The sequence below is a fragment of the Osmerus eperlanus genome, chromosome 4, assembly GCF_963692335.1.
Source record: "Osmerus eperlanus chromosome 4, fOsmEpe2.1, whole genome shotgun sequence".
NCBI lineage: Eukaryota > Metazoa > Chordata > Actinopteri > Osmeriformes > Osmeridae > Osmerus > Osmerus eperlanus.
In genome coordinates this window covers 22,635,199-22,655,653 of record NC_085021.1, presented here as the reverse complement: position 1 = coordinate 22,655,653, position 20,455 = coordinate 22,635,199, and the positions used below count along the sequence as shown (strand labels likewise).

General features: G+C 46.2%; 1 protein-coding gene across 1 annotated transcript; it reads right to left on the bottom strand.

The window, feature by feature from the left end:
* Window positions 1-3,137: 3,137 nt before the first annotated feature.
* On the bottom strand, window positions 3,138-6,813 carry pim1 (Pim-1 proto-oncogene, serine/threonine kinase). Its single transcript, XM_062460356.1, has 6 exons — window positions 6,417-6,813; window positions 6,095-6,201; window positions 5,914-5,964; window positions 5,375-5,741; window positions 4,573-4,749; window positions 3,138-4,369 (listed from the first exon to the last, which is right to left on the bottom strand). The coding sequence occupies exons 1-6, from the start codon at window positions 6,496-6,498 to the stop codon at window positions 4,176-4,178; spliced, it is 978 nt and encodes a 325-aa protein (XP_062316340.1). The 5' UTR covers window positions 6,499-6,813; the 3' UTR covers window positions 3,138-4,175.
* Window positions 6,814-20,455: the final 13,642 nt, after the last annotated feature.

Below are 20,455 nucleotides of genomic sequence, written 5' to 3'. Positions count from 1 at the left end.
CCCAGCCCCAGCCCAGGACCAGCCCCCAGGACCAGCCAACAGCCCCAACCCAGGACCAGCCCAGGACCAGCCCCCAGCCCAGGACCAGCCCAGCCCAGGACCAGGACGCAGCATGACCTTCAGATAAACCCTTCTACCCTGGAAACCACCACAGATAAACCGTGACAGGAAAGACCTCCTCTCCTCTCCACCCCTCCCTTATCCCCTCTCCTCCACCCCTCCCTTATCCCCTCTCCTCCACCCCGTGGGAGAGACCATGGAATCCATCATAGAAGTATCAATACAAGGGAGGACATGTGTCCACCCTCACTGACACACTAGAGACACACCCTCATTCCGTTATTGTGAGTGTGCAACTGTTTCACGGAGCCACCCACAACCAAACGGCTTGGGCCTCTGTCCCTGGGGCTGGTGGTGCTGCGGCTTGGGCCTCTGTCCCTGGGGCTGGTGGTGCGGCTTGGGCCTCTGTCCCTGGTGGTGCTGCGGCTTGGGCCTCTGTCCCTGGGGCTGGTGGTGCTGCGGCTTGGGCCTCTGTCCCTGGGGCTGGTGGTGCTGCGGCTTGGGCCTCTGTCCCTGGTGGTGCTGCGGCTTGGGCCTCTGTCCCTGGGGCTGGTGGTGCGGCTTGGGCCTCTGTCCCTGGGGCTGGTGGTGCTGCGGCTTGGGCCTCTGTCCCTGGGGCTGGTGGTGCTGCGGCTTGGGCCTCTGTCCCTGGTGGTGGTGCGGCTTGGGCCTCTGTCCCTGGTGGTGCTGGTGGTGCTGCGGCTTGGGCCTCTGTCCCTGGTGGTGCTGGTGGTGCTGCGGCTTGGGCCTCTGTCCCTGGGGCTGGTGGTGCGGCTTGGGCCTCTGTCCCTGGGGCTGGTGGTGCGGCTTGGGCCTCTGTCCCTGGGGCTGGTGGTGCGGCTTGGGCCTCTGTCCCTGGGGCTGGTGGTGCGGCTTGGGCCTCTGTCCCTGGGGCTGGTGGTGCGGCTTGGGCCTCTGTCCCTGGGGCTGGTGGTGGTGCTGGCAGGGTCTGGGTCTCAAAGGATGTCACAATATTCACACAGCAAGTCTGGTGTGTTGCACAACGGCCCTGAGAGCATCTGTGAAGGCAGGCGTGTCAGAGTGGAGCTTCTGACAGCATTTCACAACACTCATTCTACAAGCTCCTGTTCTCTCAACACATACACATTCACACACACACACACACTCACAGACACACACGCACCCTCACAAACACACGTCTGTACATGAATCTTAATTACATTTTATGTTGTAGTTTAGTTTTCATCCTACTGTATCTAGAAGGTTAGTATACATTATATCTAGTGGGTTACCAGGCAAGTGGACCAATTAAAATGCAGACTTGTCTCTCGTACTGAGCGTGGATGAATTTGAGCGAAGCCTGCCTCCTCGCTGATAGCAACACGTTACACTAAGCTAACAGATGAGCCAATCAGGTGTAGGGAGAGCAGGGATTGGCCAGGGATAACTTTGCACTGGGGGTCTGGACCCCCCACTGAGACCAGAACTGTGGGTGAGGAAAGGGAGGAAGGGGGGGTCCTGGTGTGGGTGAGGGTGGGAGGAGGAAGGGTCCAGAAGGGTGGGGTCGGCCTGGTGTGGGTGAGACGGGTGAGGGAGGGGGGTCCAGGGGGGAGGAGGAACCCTAGACCCCCCTCCCTTCTTAGATCCTGAATCAAGTAGCAAACATGAAATCTGTTCTCTGAATGTTCATCTAACTCCAGGACAGTGTTGAGGAGTGTGTGTGTGTGTGGGGGGGTTAAAGGCAGAGGGAATTAGGCAGGGGGGTGGGACCCCCTGGGATATAATCATTCTCTGCCATCTAACTAACCCCATCAGAGGGGGTGAGTTTGTTGCATGGATGTATGCAACAAACTCACTGTTTCCTGTCTGTTCCTCCTACAGGCTTCTCTCACACACACACACACTTTCATCCTCCACCCCTTTGCCATCCCATCTAACATGTCCTGATGTACCAGGTGAAGGTGCAGCATGTTTGGATCTACCAGGTGAAGGTGCAGCATGTCCTGATGTACCAGGTGTAGCATGTTTGGAGGTGTAGTGATCACGGTCCTGATCTACCAGGTGAAGGTGCAGCATGTCCTGATGTACCAGGTGAAGGTGCAGCATGTCCTGATGTACCAGGTGAAGGTGTAGCATGTCCTGATGTACCAGGTGTAGCATGTTTGGAGGTGTAGTGATCACGGTCCTGATCTACCAGGTGAAGGTGCAGCATGTCCTGATGTACCAGGTGAAGGTGTAGCATGTCCTGATGTACCAGGTGTAGCATGTTTGGAGGTGTAGTGATCACGGTCCTGATCTACCAGGTGAAGGTGCAGCATGTCCTGATGTACCAGGTGTAGCATGTTTGGAGGTGTAGTGATCACGGTCCTGATCTACCAGGTGAAGGTGTAGCATGTCCTGATGTACCAGGTGAAGGTGTAGCATGTCCTGATGTACCAGGTGAAGGTGTAGCATGTCCTGATGTACCAGGTGAAGGTGTAGCATGTCCTGATGTACCAGGTGAAGGTGTAGCATGTCCTGATGTACCAGGTGCAGCATGTTTGGAGGTGCAGCATGTTTGGAGGTGCAGCATTTTTGGAGGTGTGAAGGTGCAGCATGTTTGGAGGTGTAGCATGTTTCTAGGTGTGAAGGTGCAGCATGTTTGGAGGTGTGAAGGTGCAGCATGTTTGGAGGTGTAGCATGTCCTGATGTACCAGGTGAAGGTGCAGCATGTCCTGATGTACCAGGTGAAGGTGCAGCATGTCCTGATGTACCAGGTGAAGGTGCAGCATGTCCTGATGTACCAGGTGAAGGTGCAGCATGTCCTGATGTACCAGGTGGAGGTGCAGCATGTCCTGATGTACCAGGTGAAGGTGCAGCATGTTTCACGGTTGAGATCCTGAAGCAAACCAAACTGGATGAAGGTATTACAAAAAATATTTATTGAAATTGTATAAAAAATAAGTTTCTAGCATAATTTACAATTCTATTTGGAGTGAAAAAGAAAACATTCCAAGCCGCAATCATGCAACTAGAGGTGAAAACATTTGCACGAGACCCCCCCACCCCCCCCCCCAGCCACACACAAACAGAGAGGTTTCACTCACTCACAAACACACACACACGAGTACATTCAGTCTAGTCAACATTTTTCATTTAATTCCAATCCCCAGCAGTCATATTTGCTCAATTCACCCATTTCCCATCAGTAGATTTGTACATACATTAAAATGGAAGTGCTTTGATAGATATTTACATATTTACATAAACAAAAAAAACAACATGCCAACCTGCTCTTCAGGTTTTCCACTCTCATACGGTCAACATGTTTCAAAAACGTGGGGCTTTAACAGCTGTGGAAATAAACATACAGCCCAAATTATTTTATAAATAAAAATAAATAATTCCACAAAGCTCATAGGGCGAGCAAGGACATTTCCCCCCTCGAAACAAATAAATATATTATTTACAGTTGTGACATGCGGAGCCAGGAAGAGCAGAGCACAGACAGTCCACCGAGGGTTGCATTGAAGTGTGCTTTCAGGATCACAGTAGGACAGAAAAGCAGTCGCAGGTGTATGAGTGTGTGTCACAGTGAGGTACGGTCACCCAGAGAGAGGGTGTGTGTGTGTGTGTGTGTGTGCGACAGTGAGGTACAGTCACCCAGAGAGAGGGTGTGCCAAGTTGTGACTGAGGTGGGTCTGTTGCTAAGGCAACAGCACAGGTTCTGTTGATCTAGGCCCAGTGGAGACAGACAGGAAAGAGTTGTGTGAACAGGATGTAGAAGACATAAAAAAATACAAATAAGAAAACCCCATCTTGTTAGACTTCAAGTATTTCCAGCAATCAGACAAACACAGAAGGCACTTTGATTGGCTCCTCTTTTGCCTAACAGCCAATCAACAAGCCAGCAGCAAGACCTCGAGGAGTGTGACGGACAGGTTGTTGAGTCAGCCCAACCCATGGGGGCGCTGTGGAGCAGAAGCCCAGGAGGATCTTCTAACGGAACAAGATTCTGAAAAACTAAAAGCTACCTGCCTCCTGTTAGTCCATGTAGTTGAGTTCAGTGTTTACTGGAGCCTGCTTTAGTCCTGTCCTCTGCCTGAATCTAACTCAGGCCAAATCATTCCCACCCAGGCCAGAGTAACCCAGGTCAGTCTAACCTAGGCCAGGCTTTACTGGGTCAGGGAGGGGGTGAGGGTGGAGGCGGTCTCCATGGTGATGCTATGCAGCCTTATCTCTGTGTCGTCGGAGACGGGCAGCGTTGTCATGGTAGCGCTCTGCATCCAGGGGTGGTTGATGATGTCATCGAAGGAGGGCCTATCGGCCGGACGGAGGGAGAGACACGCTCCAATCAGCTGCTGGCATTCTAGAGGGGGGAGGAGACCAGGTCAGACCATCACTTCCTGGTTGAATGTTTTACGTTTGAATCCTGATCTGTACACGTGTGTGTATCTCCATGTGTGTACCTGTGCATGTGTATCTGTGTGTGAGTATATATCTGTGTATATATCTGTGTGTGTGTGTGTGTGTGTGTGTGTGTGTGTGTGTGTGTGTGTGTGTGTGTCTCACCTGTTGAGACCCTCCGTCTGAAGACCAGCTGTCCTCTCAGGATCTCCTCGTCCTGCTCGAAGGGGATGTCCCCACACACCATGTCATACAGCAGCACGCCTAGCGACCACACCGTTGCCGAGCGTCCGTGGTACCGGTGGAACCGGATCCATTCTGGTGGGCTGTAGACCCGCGTGCCTGGGGAGACAACAACAGCCAACGTCAAAACACTTAGAGATATGTTTTTAGATAATATTGAGAGATTCGAAATGTATGTATTTAAAAAATAAATATGTTTCTTATTGTTCATTCAATGTGTTTGAACTGAAACAACCGCTCTTCGCTTTGCTGATACATATGTGTTTGTTTTAAAATGTTGTGGTGTAAATGCTGTAAGGAAACGTCTCATTATGGTTCTGAAAGGTTTCTCCCAATTATGGAACTGGTTTGTAAATACCGACGCCATTCCTCTCTGACGGTGTTGACATAAGGTGAATGGAGCCACGCCCGAGCTATGTTCATTGTGTGGGATCAGGTGCCAGAACGCGTGAAAGTCGGTGTGTGAGAGGGAGGGTGACATGTGACATTGTTTACAAACTTCCGAGTTGTAAAAAACGCATCTTTCCACCAAATGGGGGCGCCACAACCAACACATTTAGCTGACCGCTAAAACAGCCCAATAGGGCAGATTGAAAGTCAGAGGTGACACTTCTGCACACATACGTGCGTTTGGATTGTGAATGTAGAGATACAATACTGTACACCACGACACATAAACAGCATTATCAAGTAGTATCATATTTAGGTCGTAAGGGTTGCTCACCGTCAAAATCTGTGTAAACGGTGTCTTTGAGCCACGCCCCCGATCCGAAATCGATCAGCTTCATCTCTCCTGTCCGGAGATCAATAAGGATGTTCTCGTCTTTGATGTCTCGGTGAACGACACCGCAGTTGTGGCAATGCCGAACGGCCTCCAACACCTGCCGGAAAAAGTTCTTGGCTAGATCCTCCGGTATGGCACCCTTTTCGGTAATGAAATCGAAAAGGTCTTTGACTTTCTCCGGTCTCTCCATGACGATGATAAAACTGTCCGGCCTCTCGTACCAGTCCAACATCTTAATAACACCGCGAGAGCCGCTCCCGACTTTCTTCAACAGCAAAATCTCCATGGGGACGCGAGAGCCGTTCGGCTGGGGGTGGAAAATTATAATATTGTTTAATTTAGAGTAATTTTCAGGAATTTGACGACAATACATGGCTTTTCATGATAAAACGTGATCGAAGTCAAAACATGATTAAAACAGTCAAATATACCTCCGCTCTGAATGATATTTGCGAAACAGAATCATAACATTTCCTTACCATCTCGCCCCATTCCGTGACTCGGTCATTGGCGACATGTTTGACAGCGACCTGTGTGTGAGAAGATCTCGTTAGAAAATGTAACCCGACTAGACTCCAACATATTTTAAACAAAATCACGGTTATTTATACAATTGTTCACTAGCAATGAATAAAAAGAACGTGAAAAATTGTTACTAACCGGTGCTCCGTCTGCAATTCTCGTCCCAGAATACACGGTTCCAAACCCGCCGCTCCCTAATACTCCGCCGACCTGATATACCTTCTCAAACGGCTCTCTGTCCTTCACTGTAACACACACACGAAAACACGCATTAGATACACCTCTTCTTACAAGCAGTGAAAGTCAATTCAGCCACGACATAAACATTTTACAAGATTAGAACACTTCGATTAGTGCAATATAATACATACTGTGATTAGCCGACTAGCTACTAATACAGCTAGCTAGCCGCCCAGGCATGCAGTACCGACCGCCATAACAACGTGATGCACTGACTAACCTTGGTGAACTTGAAGCTGCATTTTGGCCGGCATATCGACGGTAGAAATGTGGGCAAAGGAGTTTATCTTTGATAGCAGCATTCCTTTAATCCAAGAGATTGATCAATGTTGTGAAAATTAATCCAAAAAAGAAGCTCCGGATCCCCTACCGATCAGCCTCGTGACCCACGTTGCTGAAGGAAAAAATGCAGCGAAGTCGTTTAATCCAGATAGACTCCTTAACGATAGTTACTGGTCCCGCGAAAATAAAACTGTTTCCAGTCTCAATATGAGTAATTAAGACAATAATATGTCTGCACACGTATTTGTAAACAGACAGCGGATCTACTCAATGTATGAATTAAACAGTTTCAGCGTCCCGTCGCTAAGACACCGGCTCTTTGAATTACGGAAAGGACAGAGGAAGGACGAATATATACTAATAGTAAATGGGAGTAGCCCCGGTCTGTACGTCATCCTCCTCTCCGCCCACATTTAGTTTTTTTCACCAATGATGGTCGACAGACGCTTCTCTACGCACGTCAATCACGGAACAAAAATACAGAACAACGTAACCGGCTAGACGAGACGTGGCGGGAATTAAAACGCGCCAAAAAGGGAGTCCTATGTTGGCTGCAGTTGAGAGGCAGCAGAGATGGGGGATCATCGAGTTCACTGGAGAAAAGACGCTGTTCAAGGTCCTAGCGGGGCTCGCAGCCTGCCCAGCCCCCTCCGTCCAGCCAGTCTAGATTAGAAACACACTAAACTATTAACTGAATAGCCTACTTGGCAGAATAAAAACTACAGTTATTATTGTGAACGTACCCAGTAAGATAGATTTTCTAGATTTTTTTCCAACTGTAGGCTATATATTTTTACTAATAGGTATAGACTTAGAATGATGAAACACATTTATGTTAACAAAACTTTTCAGCTGAAAAATAATTGTAGGTCTGCAATGTGTTATTTTCCCAGTAAAATTTCTACCGTTTATAAATTAACATTTGTTTAAACCTGTTTCTGTTTACCATATTATTTCGACATTTAAATGCTGTTCATTAGGTATTCAACTAAATAACTAGTCATTATTTCTTTGTCAGACAATGGTCGTTTGCTCTGGTCTGAAGTGGCATAAAGAATAGGCGCATGGGTGCATTCCATGAATTCTTTCAAATTGGGTGGCCGAGTCCTTCAGTCGTTCACAGGATGTGGGAAACTGGAGATGAAAGACATCTATTTACTCCCCTCCCCCACCCCCTCCCCCGAGACCCCCTCCCCCACCCCCTCCCCCGAGACCCCCTCCCCCCTGCTAGACTTTTCCCGCGCACATCATTGTTTGAATAGCAACCCTCCCTCCCCTCTCCTCTTTTTTTTAGTTTTACTCACTAAAATATCTGCATCATTAAAACACATTTGTATAATTTAATTCAAGTGAAATTTTTACCTTTTATTTGACAGAAAGTGAACTTGAAGTGTCTTGATTATCACGATTTAAATCTTAATGCAGAAAACAAGAACTATTAATGGATGCGGTTTAAATGACTATCGCCAAACAGAAGTTACTGTAAACCTTTCTTAGGAGAGTTCTATTTCTAGACTCAGAGCCGTGGTGTGTTGATTTACATATGCATTGTTTGGTTGAGGACTGAACTACCAGGGAACTGTTTTCCATGAGTCCTGTTTCCTGGTTTCCAGTGTATAGGAAGAGAGTCTTTATTGTATTTGTAAGAGAGAGGGGGGGGGGGGGGGGGTTGTGTGGGGTGCTTATGTCACATAGGTTGGTTGTGTGTGTGAGTCCGTGTGTGTGTGTGAGTGTGTGTGTGTGTGTGTGTGTAGATCATCTGTGTGGGCAGGTGGGCGTATTCTGCAACTGCTGATGTTGTTTGTGTTGCACTGTAAAATGTTACCAGGATTTTACAATATTTAACTGCAATATTTCACAATAAATCATTGTATTATAACTTTACAGGCTTTAACTGTAATAATAACGATATCATGTTGTAATGTAGAATTTACTGTGAAATCAATGTATACACAGTAAGTTACTGTGAACAAATCGATACCGGGATTTCACAGCATTTTGTTGGGTTATTTCACAGTAAAATACTCAATTCAAATCATCCTTTGAGATAACCCAGTACATTACTGTAAAACTTGAATTGCACTTGAACTGCACTGCATTGTGGGATCAAGAAGAGACAGGTGGATCCACGGTGGATACAGCACGATAGAAGAGTTTGAGGGTACACTCACAGAAATGAATCATGGCATATTTTATAATTAAGTATTTACATCTATTTGATTTTATTATTTTCTCAAAATGTATTAATTAAAATCCTTAGAATGAGCATAAGTCTATTAATTCCTGAATATATTAAACATTATCAATTAAAATATACTATAATGTTTTAAATATGGCTAGCTGTGAAACAAGCAAGATTCAATTAGTTAAAACGTATGAGATTGGTTTACACATAGATATATATATATATCTATGGGTTTACATGCAATTTTCAGGAAGTGAAATCGTTTTGAGGTGGAAATGACGTCAGATTTCGCGCTTTCCCAACCGTTTGTCTTTTCGACCATTTCACCTCAGAGCTGCCTGCTTGGATCGTGACCCCCTTGGCTCTATAACGGTAAAGTATCTGCATTCATCTAATTTATCTGCTAGTAATTTCTGTGTGTACTTATGTTTTACTTGTTCAGTTAATACCGTACTACACTAATTTGAATAATGTAATCCAGTAAATCTGTCATGATTGCAAACATTTTCGTCTAGTTTGATAGCTAGCTCTAAGTCTCACATGGTCGATGCTAGAACCTTCTAGGGTGGCTAATTTGCAGTTGGCATCAGTGGAATAGAAACATATAGAATATGTTGCCTCATCTAAAGATTTGTTGCAAGTACTGTTCAAACTATACATAACCTTACAAATGTGTAGGTTTTTTCCGGCTCCAAATTTAGGATGAACGATTAACGCTAGCTAACTGCTGTGGGTCAGCGCGAATGCTATTTTTATAGCTAAGTATTCACATTGGAGTGAACTAGTGTTGCACAGTAAAGCTGTACCAAAGAGACACACTTACATAGCTTCAGTGTTCCTGTGCATACACTGCAATCGAGCTGCAGTTCCTGTGCAGACAGGAGAACCTAGCAGAACGCCATCTCTGTAGCACTCCATCCAGTCCAGAACCCGGGGCCCTGAAGTCTTGACTTTTACGATACTCAAACGATGCGATGTTAATATACCTCTCTGATCTAACGAGTCTGGCTAGCTGTCGTGACCTCTCAGGTGGGCTTTGGCTGTGATGGAAAGCTGGAGAGATGGTTGTTCTGCTAGGTTCTCCTGTCTGCACAGGAATTGCAGCTCCTTTGCAGTGGTCGTTAAAACCCGCGTTTTTTTCTTTATTACCTTGACTGATTTTGATGAATGAATGATGAGTTTTAGGAAATGTCCACAAGATACTAAATTATTTCATGTACGATTTGGTTAAAGGGGAAGGGGCACCACTGCATGTGCCTTGGATAAACAATGCAATATTAAATCTGTAAAACTGAAAGTTGTTTTTGCTTGTCGTTTACAGGTGCTTCTTGGGCATTAACCCAGAGCCAGGCTCAAAATCCAAGAGGCGTGGAGGCATAAGCCAAAATGTGAGCACACTCCAAAGAAAGCTTGTTGACTTTGAGTGGTCTTTGTAAATATGAAATAGTTGTCAAGGGACAGCCCTATAGTAAATTGTATAATTGAATAGTGAATTTAATTTAATTTATTTGTAAATGTACAGTAAATTACTGGCTACTAGTTGCATTACTTTTACAGTAAAAGTGTAAATAAACAATATTTTAATGTATAATTAAAAATTATACATTTACAGTAAATTACTGGCAGAAAAATACAGACAATTACTGTAATTTATATACAGCAAGACAATGTAATTTCACAGCTACATACTGCTATATCACAGTAATTCAATGACAGGACAATTGTGAAGTTACAATATACTGCTGTAGTTGTCTTGCATTTTACTGTGAAATGTTTACAGTTAATTATTGTGAAACGTGCAGTACATTACTGTGAAATATTTATAATACATTACTGTAAAATTACTGTGAAAGTAATGCAACTAGTAGCCAGTAATTTACTGTAAAGTTACAGTGAAATATTTTACAGTGTGGGTACTGTCAGAAATTATCCTCCAATTAGGAACCAGCCTAGTGTGTTGGCACTGTTCACACACACACACACACACACACACACACACACACACACACACACACACACACACACACACACACACACAGACAGACACACACACACACACACACAGACACACTCACACACGCACACACACACACACTCACTAGAGAGAGGGCAGAACAGCTGTTGTGTCTTTTCCTAAATTAAATGTTTCCGCACATGCCCAGTTAACACCTACATGATCCTAAATAAACTGGGGCTACTTTGCTGCCAATACAAATGCAATGATGCCTTCACCTAGCAGAACCTTTTAACCAAGACATACAGGGGGATTTGAACCTGTGACCTCTTGATCTGCAGTGTGATGCTCCACCACTCTACCCCCCCTCCCACACACACACACACACAGACATAGCTGTCACATGGCCAAAATAGGGCTAAGTCTTCTCAAACGCCCCCAAATAAGGAGGTTAAGGAGGGTGAGTTATTTTTAGAAAGTGTTTTAAAAGACTAAGGGTTCTGGTGAGTGCAACGAACACCCCCTCCCTTTCTCCCGTACACACAATCACACACACACACACAATCACATACAAACACACAATCACATACACACACACAATCACATACAAACACACAATCACATACACACACAATCACATACACACACACAATCACATACACACACAATCACATACACACACACACACAATCACATACACGCACAATCACATACACACACAATCACATACACACACAATCACATACAAACACACAATCACATACACACACACAATCACATACACACACACAATCACACACACAATCACATACAAACACAATCACATACACACACACAATCACATACACACACACAATCACATACAAACACACAATCACATACACACACAATCACATACACACACAATCACATACACACACACAATCACATACACACACAATCACATACACACAATCACATACAAACACACAATCACATACACACACACAATCACATACACACACAATCACATACACACACAATCACATACAAACACACAATCACATACACACACACAATCACATACAGACACAATCACATACACACACAATCACATACACACACAATCACATACACACACACACAATCACATACAAACACACAATCACATACACACACACAATCACATACACACACAATCACATACACACACAATCACATACACACACAATCACACAGGTCCAGGCTCCCAGGGGTCACAGGGTCAACATTCTTGTCAGCACAGGCTGGGCCAGGAGTCAAAGGTCAGGGGCTTTCAGGACGTACCTGTCCAGAGGCACTGAAGCCTCCAGGACCTGACAACCTCACTCCCGCTCTCTCTCTTTGTCTCTCTCTCCCGCTCTCTCTCTTTGTCTCTCCCTCTCTCTCTGTCTCTCTCTCCCTCTCTCTCTGTCTCTCCTTCTCTCTCTGTCTCTCTCTCTGTCTCTCTCTCTCTCTGTCTCTCCCTCTCTCTCTCTGTCTCTCCCTCTCTCTCTCTTTGTCTCTCTCTCTCCCTCTCTCTCCTTCTCTCTCTGTCTCTCTCTCTGTCTCTCTCTGTCTCTCCCTCTCTCTCTCTGTCTCTCCCTCTCTCTCCCTGTCTCTCTCTCCCTCTCTCTCTGTCTCTCCCTCTCTCTCTGTCTCTCCCTCTATCTGTCTCTCTCTCTGTCTCTCTCTCTGTCTCTTTCTCTCTCTCCCTCTCTCTCTGTCTCTCCCTCTCTCTGTCTCTCTCTCTGTCTCTCTCTCTGTCTCTTTCTCTCTCTCCCTCTCTCTCTCTCTCTCTCCCTCTCTCTCTCTGTCTCTCCCTCTCTCTCCCTCTCTCTGTCTCTCTCTCCCTCTCTCTCCCTCTCTCTCCCTCTCCCCCCCCCTCTCTCTCTCTCTCCCTCTCCCTCTCTCTCTGTCTCTCTCTCTGTCTCTTTCTCCTTCTCTCGTTCTCCTCGTGTGTTTTACCACTCAGGAATCTGTGGATTGTGGAAGCCAGAGTCCCCTTCAGGAATCCCACCAGGGAGGTCACCAGCTAGCTGACGTAGTTTAGCTCTCTCCCGCGACGCCTCCAACTAAGGAGCCACCAGACAGGCTGACCCCCACACACATCTCCACTGTGAAGGCACAGTGACTCCGCTGTTACCGCCTGCTAGCTGAGGCGTTGTTACTCTGCAATGTAGCTGGTAAACACAGACCACCGAGACGCTGAACTACACACTCACACTTGGGGCCCATGTCGTTCGTCGTGCGTTGCTTTCCTGAATGAATGAAACGTGGAACGTGATTTAGCTGTTGGATGTGTTGGGTCTTCTGGGGGCATCAGGGTTCTCTCTCTGTCCACTCTCCCTGACCCAAGATCAGATCACCACAAGAAAGTCTGGGGTCTTTTAATGTAAGGCTGACCCAAGATCAGATCACCACAAGAAAGTCTGGGGTCTTTTAATGTAAGGCTGACCCAAGATCAGATCACCACAAGAAAGTCTGGGGTCTTTTAATGTAAGGCTGACCCAAGATCAGATCACCACAAGCAAGTCTGGGGTCTTTTAATGTAAGGCTGACCCAAGATCAGATCACCACAAGCAAGTCTGGGGTCTTTTAATGTAAGGCTGACCCAAGATCAGATCACCACAAGCAAGTCTGGGGTCTTTTAATGTAAAGCTGACCCAAGATCAGATCACCACAAGCAAGTCTGGGGTCTTTTAATGTAAAGCTGACCCAAGATCAGATCACCACAAGCAAGTCTGGGGTCTTTTAATGTAAAGCTGACCCAAGATCAGTTCACCACAAGAAAGTCTGGGGTCTTTTAATGTAAAGCTGACCCAAGATCAGATCACCACAAGCAAGTCTGGGGTCTTTTAATGTAAGGCTGACCCAAGATCAGATCACCACAAGCAAGTCTGGGGTCTTTTAATGTAAAGCTGACCCAAGATCAGATCACCACAAGCAAGTCTGGGGTCTTTTAATGTAAGGCTGACCCAAGATCAGATCACCACAAGCAAGTCTCGGGTCTTTTAATGTAAAGCTGACCCAAGATCAGATCACCACAAGCAAGTCTCGGGTCTTTTAATGTAAAGCTGACCCAAGATCAGATCACCACAAGCAAGTCTGGGGTCTTTTAATGTAAAGCTGACCCAGCAGTTTGGTAGTAGTAGAGACTGACAAAGCCAGATGGGGAGATGGATGTGGACAGCCACTCTGATGGATGTGGACAGCCACTCTGATGGATGTGGACAGCCACTCTGCTGAAGCCATGTTGACGACTTAGACCCCCCCTCTCAGGGGACCAAGGTGGAAATGTCACACTCGATACAATAACGTCATCACAACAAGGAAGTTCAGACTTAGTAATGGGACCAGTGATGACTCATCGCCTATAGCAACAGAACCCTCATGTAGATTGGCTAACTGTCACTTGAAAACTAACAAAGCATGAGATTGCAAAACAATTTGTTGTAAAATTACATCATCGTGAAAACTAAGTCTGTGTAGACATTAATCAATTTGAGCTAATCCACTGTAATCAGCATTTGGTTAGCCAAACCTAGCCCCATGTCAGTGAACAATCTGGTTCCACAAAGTCCACAAGTTGTTTCTGTAGTCCTATGGCTCTGTGGTTCTATAATTCGGTGGTTCTGCACCTCAGTAGTCCCGCACCCCCCCCCTGAGAGAGAAGTTTGTACGGTTTCCCCCCCCCCCCGCCCCTCCATCCTCTCAGATCACAACATCCCTGTTTTGTTGCCACGGTGATGTCATGGTTTCTAAGCGTCCCCTTCCCTGGGAAAGCCCGCACCAGGAAGTGTTTTTTCCCTGAGTGTGTGTGATGGCTGTAGCAGACCCTCAGACCTCCGGACCAGCTGAGATATGAGCTGGAGCTAACTCCCAGAAACACAGCAAGTCACTCAGGTCCACTTCAGAACACTGGGTTGTAGTTCCGGTACCACTCCTTTACTCTGAACACCGAAATACTGGGAGAGCTAAGCATTCCTCTCCTCTTCTCCTCCTTTTTCCTCTCCTCCTCTCCTCCTTTGGCAGTCTTCTGCCTATTCCCACCTGCATGTATGTCACATGCTCTCACCCCCCCCCTTCATTCCTCCCTCCTTCCTCCCCTTCCTCCTTTCATTCCCAGAATTCCTTAATGGGAGTGTGGTGAGGGGAGAGGGTGAGAGAGAGAGAGAGAGAGAGAGGAGAGGTGGGGTGGTACAGAGAGGAGATTAGAGGGGGGTGGTAGAGAGAGAGGAAAGAGAGAGGAGAGGGCGGTGGTAGAGAGAGAAGAGAGAGATTGCAGCAGGAGGGGAGATGAAAGAGCACCAGTGTATCTATCAGATTACATCCTGTCTCCTGAGTGTGGTGGTGTCATGGTTCCCCTGACACTTTGAACTTCCTGTCAGGCCCGCCTGTACTTCCTGTCAGCTTCTCCTGGGAAGACAAGATGGATGAACAAAGATGAGATTTTATGATTACTACTTATCCTGAGGGACGAACATCATGAATGCAAAAGAGTAAAGAGAGTGCAAGAGAGACAGAGAGATAGATTACTATTATTTCCATTTATTTTAACAAATGTAAATTATAAATTTGTTATGTTAAATCTTATATGGCTTTGGCAACAATGCCCACTCATTCATGCCAATAAAGCATTATTGAATTGAATTGAGAGAAAAGAAAGAGAATGAAGAGAGAAGAGAGAGAGGTTGACAGAGAAAGAGAGGAAGGCAGCATGAGCCCATCAGGATCCAGATCATCTGAGAGAAAAGGATTGAAGCCGGTCACATGACTGAGTGTCCTTCCATGGCAACCATTACCTCGTCACATGACTGAGTGTCCTTCCGTGGCAACCATTACCTCGTCACATGCTCACAATCCAGCATGAAAGATTCATAAATAAATAATAAAGATTCATAAAAGCTATTCTCTCCTCTAATTATCCTCCTTTATCCCTTCTTTCTGATTGGCACAGTAGTAGCAGATGGAGGGGAGTTGGAGAGAGGGGGGGTGGAGGGAGTGGGGGTGAGGTATCTGGGATGGCAAGGTGAGGAAGGGAGGGAAGAAGGGAGGGAAGAAGGGAGGGAAGAGGGGAGGGAAGAAGGGAGGGAAGAAGGGAGGGAAGAGGGGAGGGAAGAGGGGAGGTCGGCTTTTGGGGGTGTGTCTAATTTACATGTCTTCATTTAGCAGACGATTTTATCCAAAGCGACTTCCAAGAGAGAGCTTTACAAAGTGCATATGTCACTGATCATAACAACAAGATAGCCACAAAGATTGCAGGTAGCCAAAACATGAAGCACACATTGTGAAAAACCAAATAAGTGCCAAAGGCAAGAACCATAAGAGCATGTAGTTAAACAAGTTACAATTAAACAACTAAACAACATAAACCTCAAAAGTGCCTTTGTACCTTTGGAAGCAAGCAAGAATAATATATTTAACAGCGAGTACAAGAATTTTAAATCAGTTACAACTAACCAACAAGAGCAACAAGTCTCAATAAAAGTCATTGTGATCCTGGAGGAAACTAACGTCAGGTCCAGCAAATCATTCCTAAGTACCGTTGTACTCCCTAATTCTATAGAACTTTACATACATCTATAAAATGTATAGATAAAAAATAACTATGTAATTATATATAACTATATAAGTGAATGTAACTCTATTGAACTCTTGTTACTACTTTTGTAGCTGTATATACCACTTTTAACTGTATACATACTGAATATATACAGCTGCATAACTGTCTTTGGCAGTTAGGATTCCATGAAGAGGTCATTGTTGCATAACGTTGCCTCTCTATCTCATTCTCTCTAACACACACAAACACACCCGATGGCGAATAGAAGAAAGTAAACACACTGCCAACACCACACGGATGTGTGGCTCCCCTCCTCTCCTCTCCCCCTTCTCTCCCCCTCCTCTCCTCCTCCTCCTCTCCTCCTCCTCTCCCCATCCTCTCCTTCTCCTCTGCCCCTCCTCTCCCTCTCCTCTCCCCCTCCTCTCCTCCCCCCCGGTCAGAGTGCCCTGCTGGGAACAGGCCAGCCCTCCGTAGCTGCTCATCAAACACTGACATGGGAGAGGGGGAGTGCAGGGGCGAGAACAGGAGGAGGAGAGGAGGAGGAGGGGTGTAGGAGGAGAGGAGGAGGGGTGTAGGAGGAGAGGAGGAGGAGGAGGGGTGTAGGAGGAGAGGAGGAGGGGTGTAGGAGGAGAGGAGGAGGAGGAGGAGAGGAGGAGGAGGAGGAGAGGAGGAGGAGAGGAGGAGGAGGAGGGGTGTAGGAGGAGAGGAGGATGGGTGTAGGAGGAGAGGAGGAAGAGGAGAGGAGGAGGAAGCAGGGAGCTCCCAACCCTTGTTTACATTATCCAGGTTTGACGTCAGTTCCCAGACTGGACGAACAAACGTTCTTACACTTCAGCTTTCAAACAGAAAGCTGTGCAGAAAGCACTCACCAGCAGCAACAGATTTGTAGCACGCGAACTTGGGGTTGATGAAAGGCGAATTCGCCAGTGGTGAAGTCAGCTACCTCCCAATATTGTAGGCTACATGTAATTGTCGCAATTACATTATTATAATGTATAATTTGTTTTAATTTAATTAAATAACCTTTTTCAGATTTTTTGGGTGCAGCGTTTAATCGACGGCGGCGTTTATTACACTATGTTCATTTTTGGTGCGGTGTTGATTCGAGGGGGGCGTTTAATCGAAGACAGGGGCGCCGTATAGGGGGGATAAGTTAGGACAATTCCAATGTCCCTGACTGACAGGGGCCCCCAAAAATAGAAAAAAACTCATATTCTAAAACTAAAATCTAAATTTTTAGTTTTTTTATGGGGCCCAAAATTACGGTATTATGTTAAAGGGTAGTGTAGTTCAGTTCCTGGCCTTATGTGTATGTATAATACTGTCAGATAGTGTCGAATAATTACACGTTATACCACACATCTCCAGCCCTCCATCTCAGCCTCTCTCTCTCTCTCTCTCTCTCTCTCTCTCTCTCTCTCTCTCTCTCTCCTCTCTCTCTCTCTCTCTCCTCTCTCTCTCTCTCTCTAACTCTCTCTCTCTCTCTCTCTCTCTCTCTCTAACTCTCTCTCTCTCTCATCCTATCCTCCTTCACTGCCCTCCTCTCTGTTCTCCATCAGGATCTCTCTCTCGTCTCAGCTCACCCCAGTGCTTAATATGGTTTTAGTATTTGAATACAACCTCCAACACAGTCCCCCTACCCGCCCCCCATAGCACACACACACACACACACACACACACACACGCAGGCCCAGGAGTTCTGCAAGTCAGGAATGTTGTGTATTGTTGAGCTGGTCTTTGGTAACAATGTGAGATTATGGACAGTGAGCACCACAAAGACATGCTGCTGTTTGGAGTGCTAGAGTCCCTGGTCTCTGTCTTACTCTTCTGTGCTCTACACTGGTGCATTGTGGGTAGGGGAGTGCAAGGTGAGAGGGGGACTTGCAGGTCAGAGAGGAGCTCTGTCACCCAGCACACAGGTTCGAATTCTCCCCTTACCCAGGACAGGACAGCGTGTACACACCACAGCTCTGAGGAGACTCGTTTATCTGTGTTATTTCAGCCATGTTGAGGATTCGCCTCAAAAAGTGGTGTACAGACGAAATACAGAAAGTGCTTACGCACAAAACAAATCTGATTTCTAAGACAATGCACATGCACAATGCACAATTCACAATGCACGATGCACGATGCACATGCACAATACACAATGCACATGCACATCCCACGCCGGATTCAGAATCCCTGTCATCTCAAGTGAGGGGTGTGTCCCACAGCTGCCTATAGACAGACACCAGAAACGCCCTACAGTCAAACCACTCCATGACTGGATGAAGAAAACGGGATAGCCCAACAGAAACCTTCTAATGTGATAATTAGCCGGATTGTAACTTACAATGCCAGTTCTGCGGAACAATATCCCACCTCCCTGCTCGGATTTGCCAACTGAAGCATCGAAAACAGCATCAGTTTACAAATTTATTTTGTCATGCTCACCTTATTATTCATGAGAATACATTTCATAACATGCAAGTAGGCGTATTGTTTAATTATTACAGGTCTACTTAAATAGGATTACAAAACATATTTGAGGGGTTATTTAGCAATTGACTGTCCCAAATCTGTTTTTTGTGTGTTTTTGTGTGCACTCAGGTCTAACAGGTTAGGTCTAACAGGTTAGGTCTAACAGGTAAGGTCTACTAACAGGTTAGGTCTAACAGGTAAGCTCTAACAGGTTAGGTCTAACAGGTTAGGTCTAACAGGTAAGGTCTAACAGGTTAGGTCTAACAGGTTAGGTCTAACAGGTAAGGTCTACTAACAGGTTAGGTCTAACAGGTAAGCTCTAACAGGTTAGGTCTAACAGGTTAGGTCTAACAGGTAAGGTCTAACAGGTAAGGTCTAACAGGTTAGGTCTAACAGGTTAGGTCTAACAGGTAAGCTCTAACAGGTAAGGTCTAACAGGTTAGGTCTAACAGGTTAGGTCTAACAGGTAAGGTCTAACAGGTAAGGTCTAACCCTCTCCCAGGTGCACGTGTGTTAAAGAGTCTCCCGTCAAGTTAGTTCTTTATATAATCCTGAAGTTGGCTTGGAAAGTGTTTGTAGGCCACATTAATTTTCCAGCGTCAAACAATGTTGACACACACACACAATGCAGCTGAGTCACGGCTGTTTCCGTGGTTACCTCTGGCTGACAGGTGATTGGCTGAGGATGAGGAAGTGGGAAACATTTTCTTCAGTGGAGGGAGGGGGGTGGTGTGTGTGTGTCTGGGGTGGGGGGTGGTGTGTGTGTGTCTGGGGTGGGGGGTGGTGTGTGTGTGTCTGGGGTGGGGGGTGGTGTGGTATCTATTTTTCTGACAATGAAAACCTTGAACTGTAAAGTGGATGTGAAACATGTTTTTATCAGGCCAGTTCAGTTTCTATACAGGAGATGTAACTACAGACAGTCTAACACAGCAGATGTACTGCTATCTACGCTGAGCCGTTTGGTTACAAGGAAAATGATCCCGCTGATAAGCTTAACCCAAATGACGAGCTGTAAAATAGTAAAGCAAATATTGATCTGGTGAAATTACCTAGTGATCTCAGAGACTCACCCTGTGTAACTGCTGCTCTCTCTACCTCTCTCTCTCTCTCTCTCTCTCTCTCTCTCTCTCTCTCTCTCTCTCTCTCTCTCTCTCTCTACCACTCTCTCTTTCTCTCTCTCCCTTTCTCTGTCTTCCCTCTGTCTCTCCTCTGATACAAGGGCTATTTCCTGCAGTGGATCAGAGAGGAGGGAGAGGAGGGAGAGAGAGAAAACAGGAGAGAGAAGGTTGGAGGAGAGAGAGGAGGGAGAGAGGGAGGACAGGAGGGAGAGAGGGAGGGAAGAGGAGGGAGAGAGGGAGGAGAGGAGGGAGGAATGTGAAGGGAACAGCTAGGGAAGGGCGTGAGAGGAAACGCCTGTGAGCTGCACACACTGTAACTGTGACTCAGGTGTTGTTGGAGCACATCTAGGAGAACACCAACCTGGCAGAACACCAACCTGGCATTACGCCCCCACCCCCGCAGGGGGTTCACTACTCTGAGAGCGCTCCATCCGCCCTGGAGAGCAGCGTGTGTAAACAGTTGTAAGAATAACAATAATACTACTTAGCATGGTATGACAATAGTTAGAATAGTGTAAAACTACCTGGTATTGTATAACACAACTTAATAGAGGAAGATAAAAGAGACAGAGGACAGTGAAGGAGGTGACACACAGAGGACAGTGAAGGAGGTGACACACAGGAGACAGTGAAGGAGGTGACACACAGGAGACAGTGAAGGAGGTGACACACAGAGGACAGTGAAGGAGGTGAC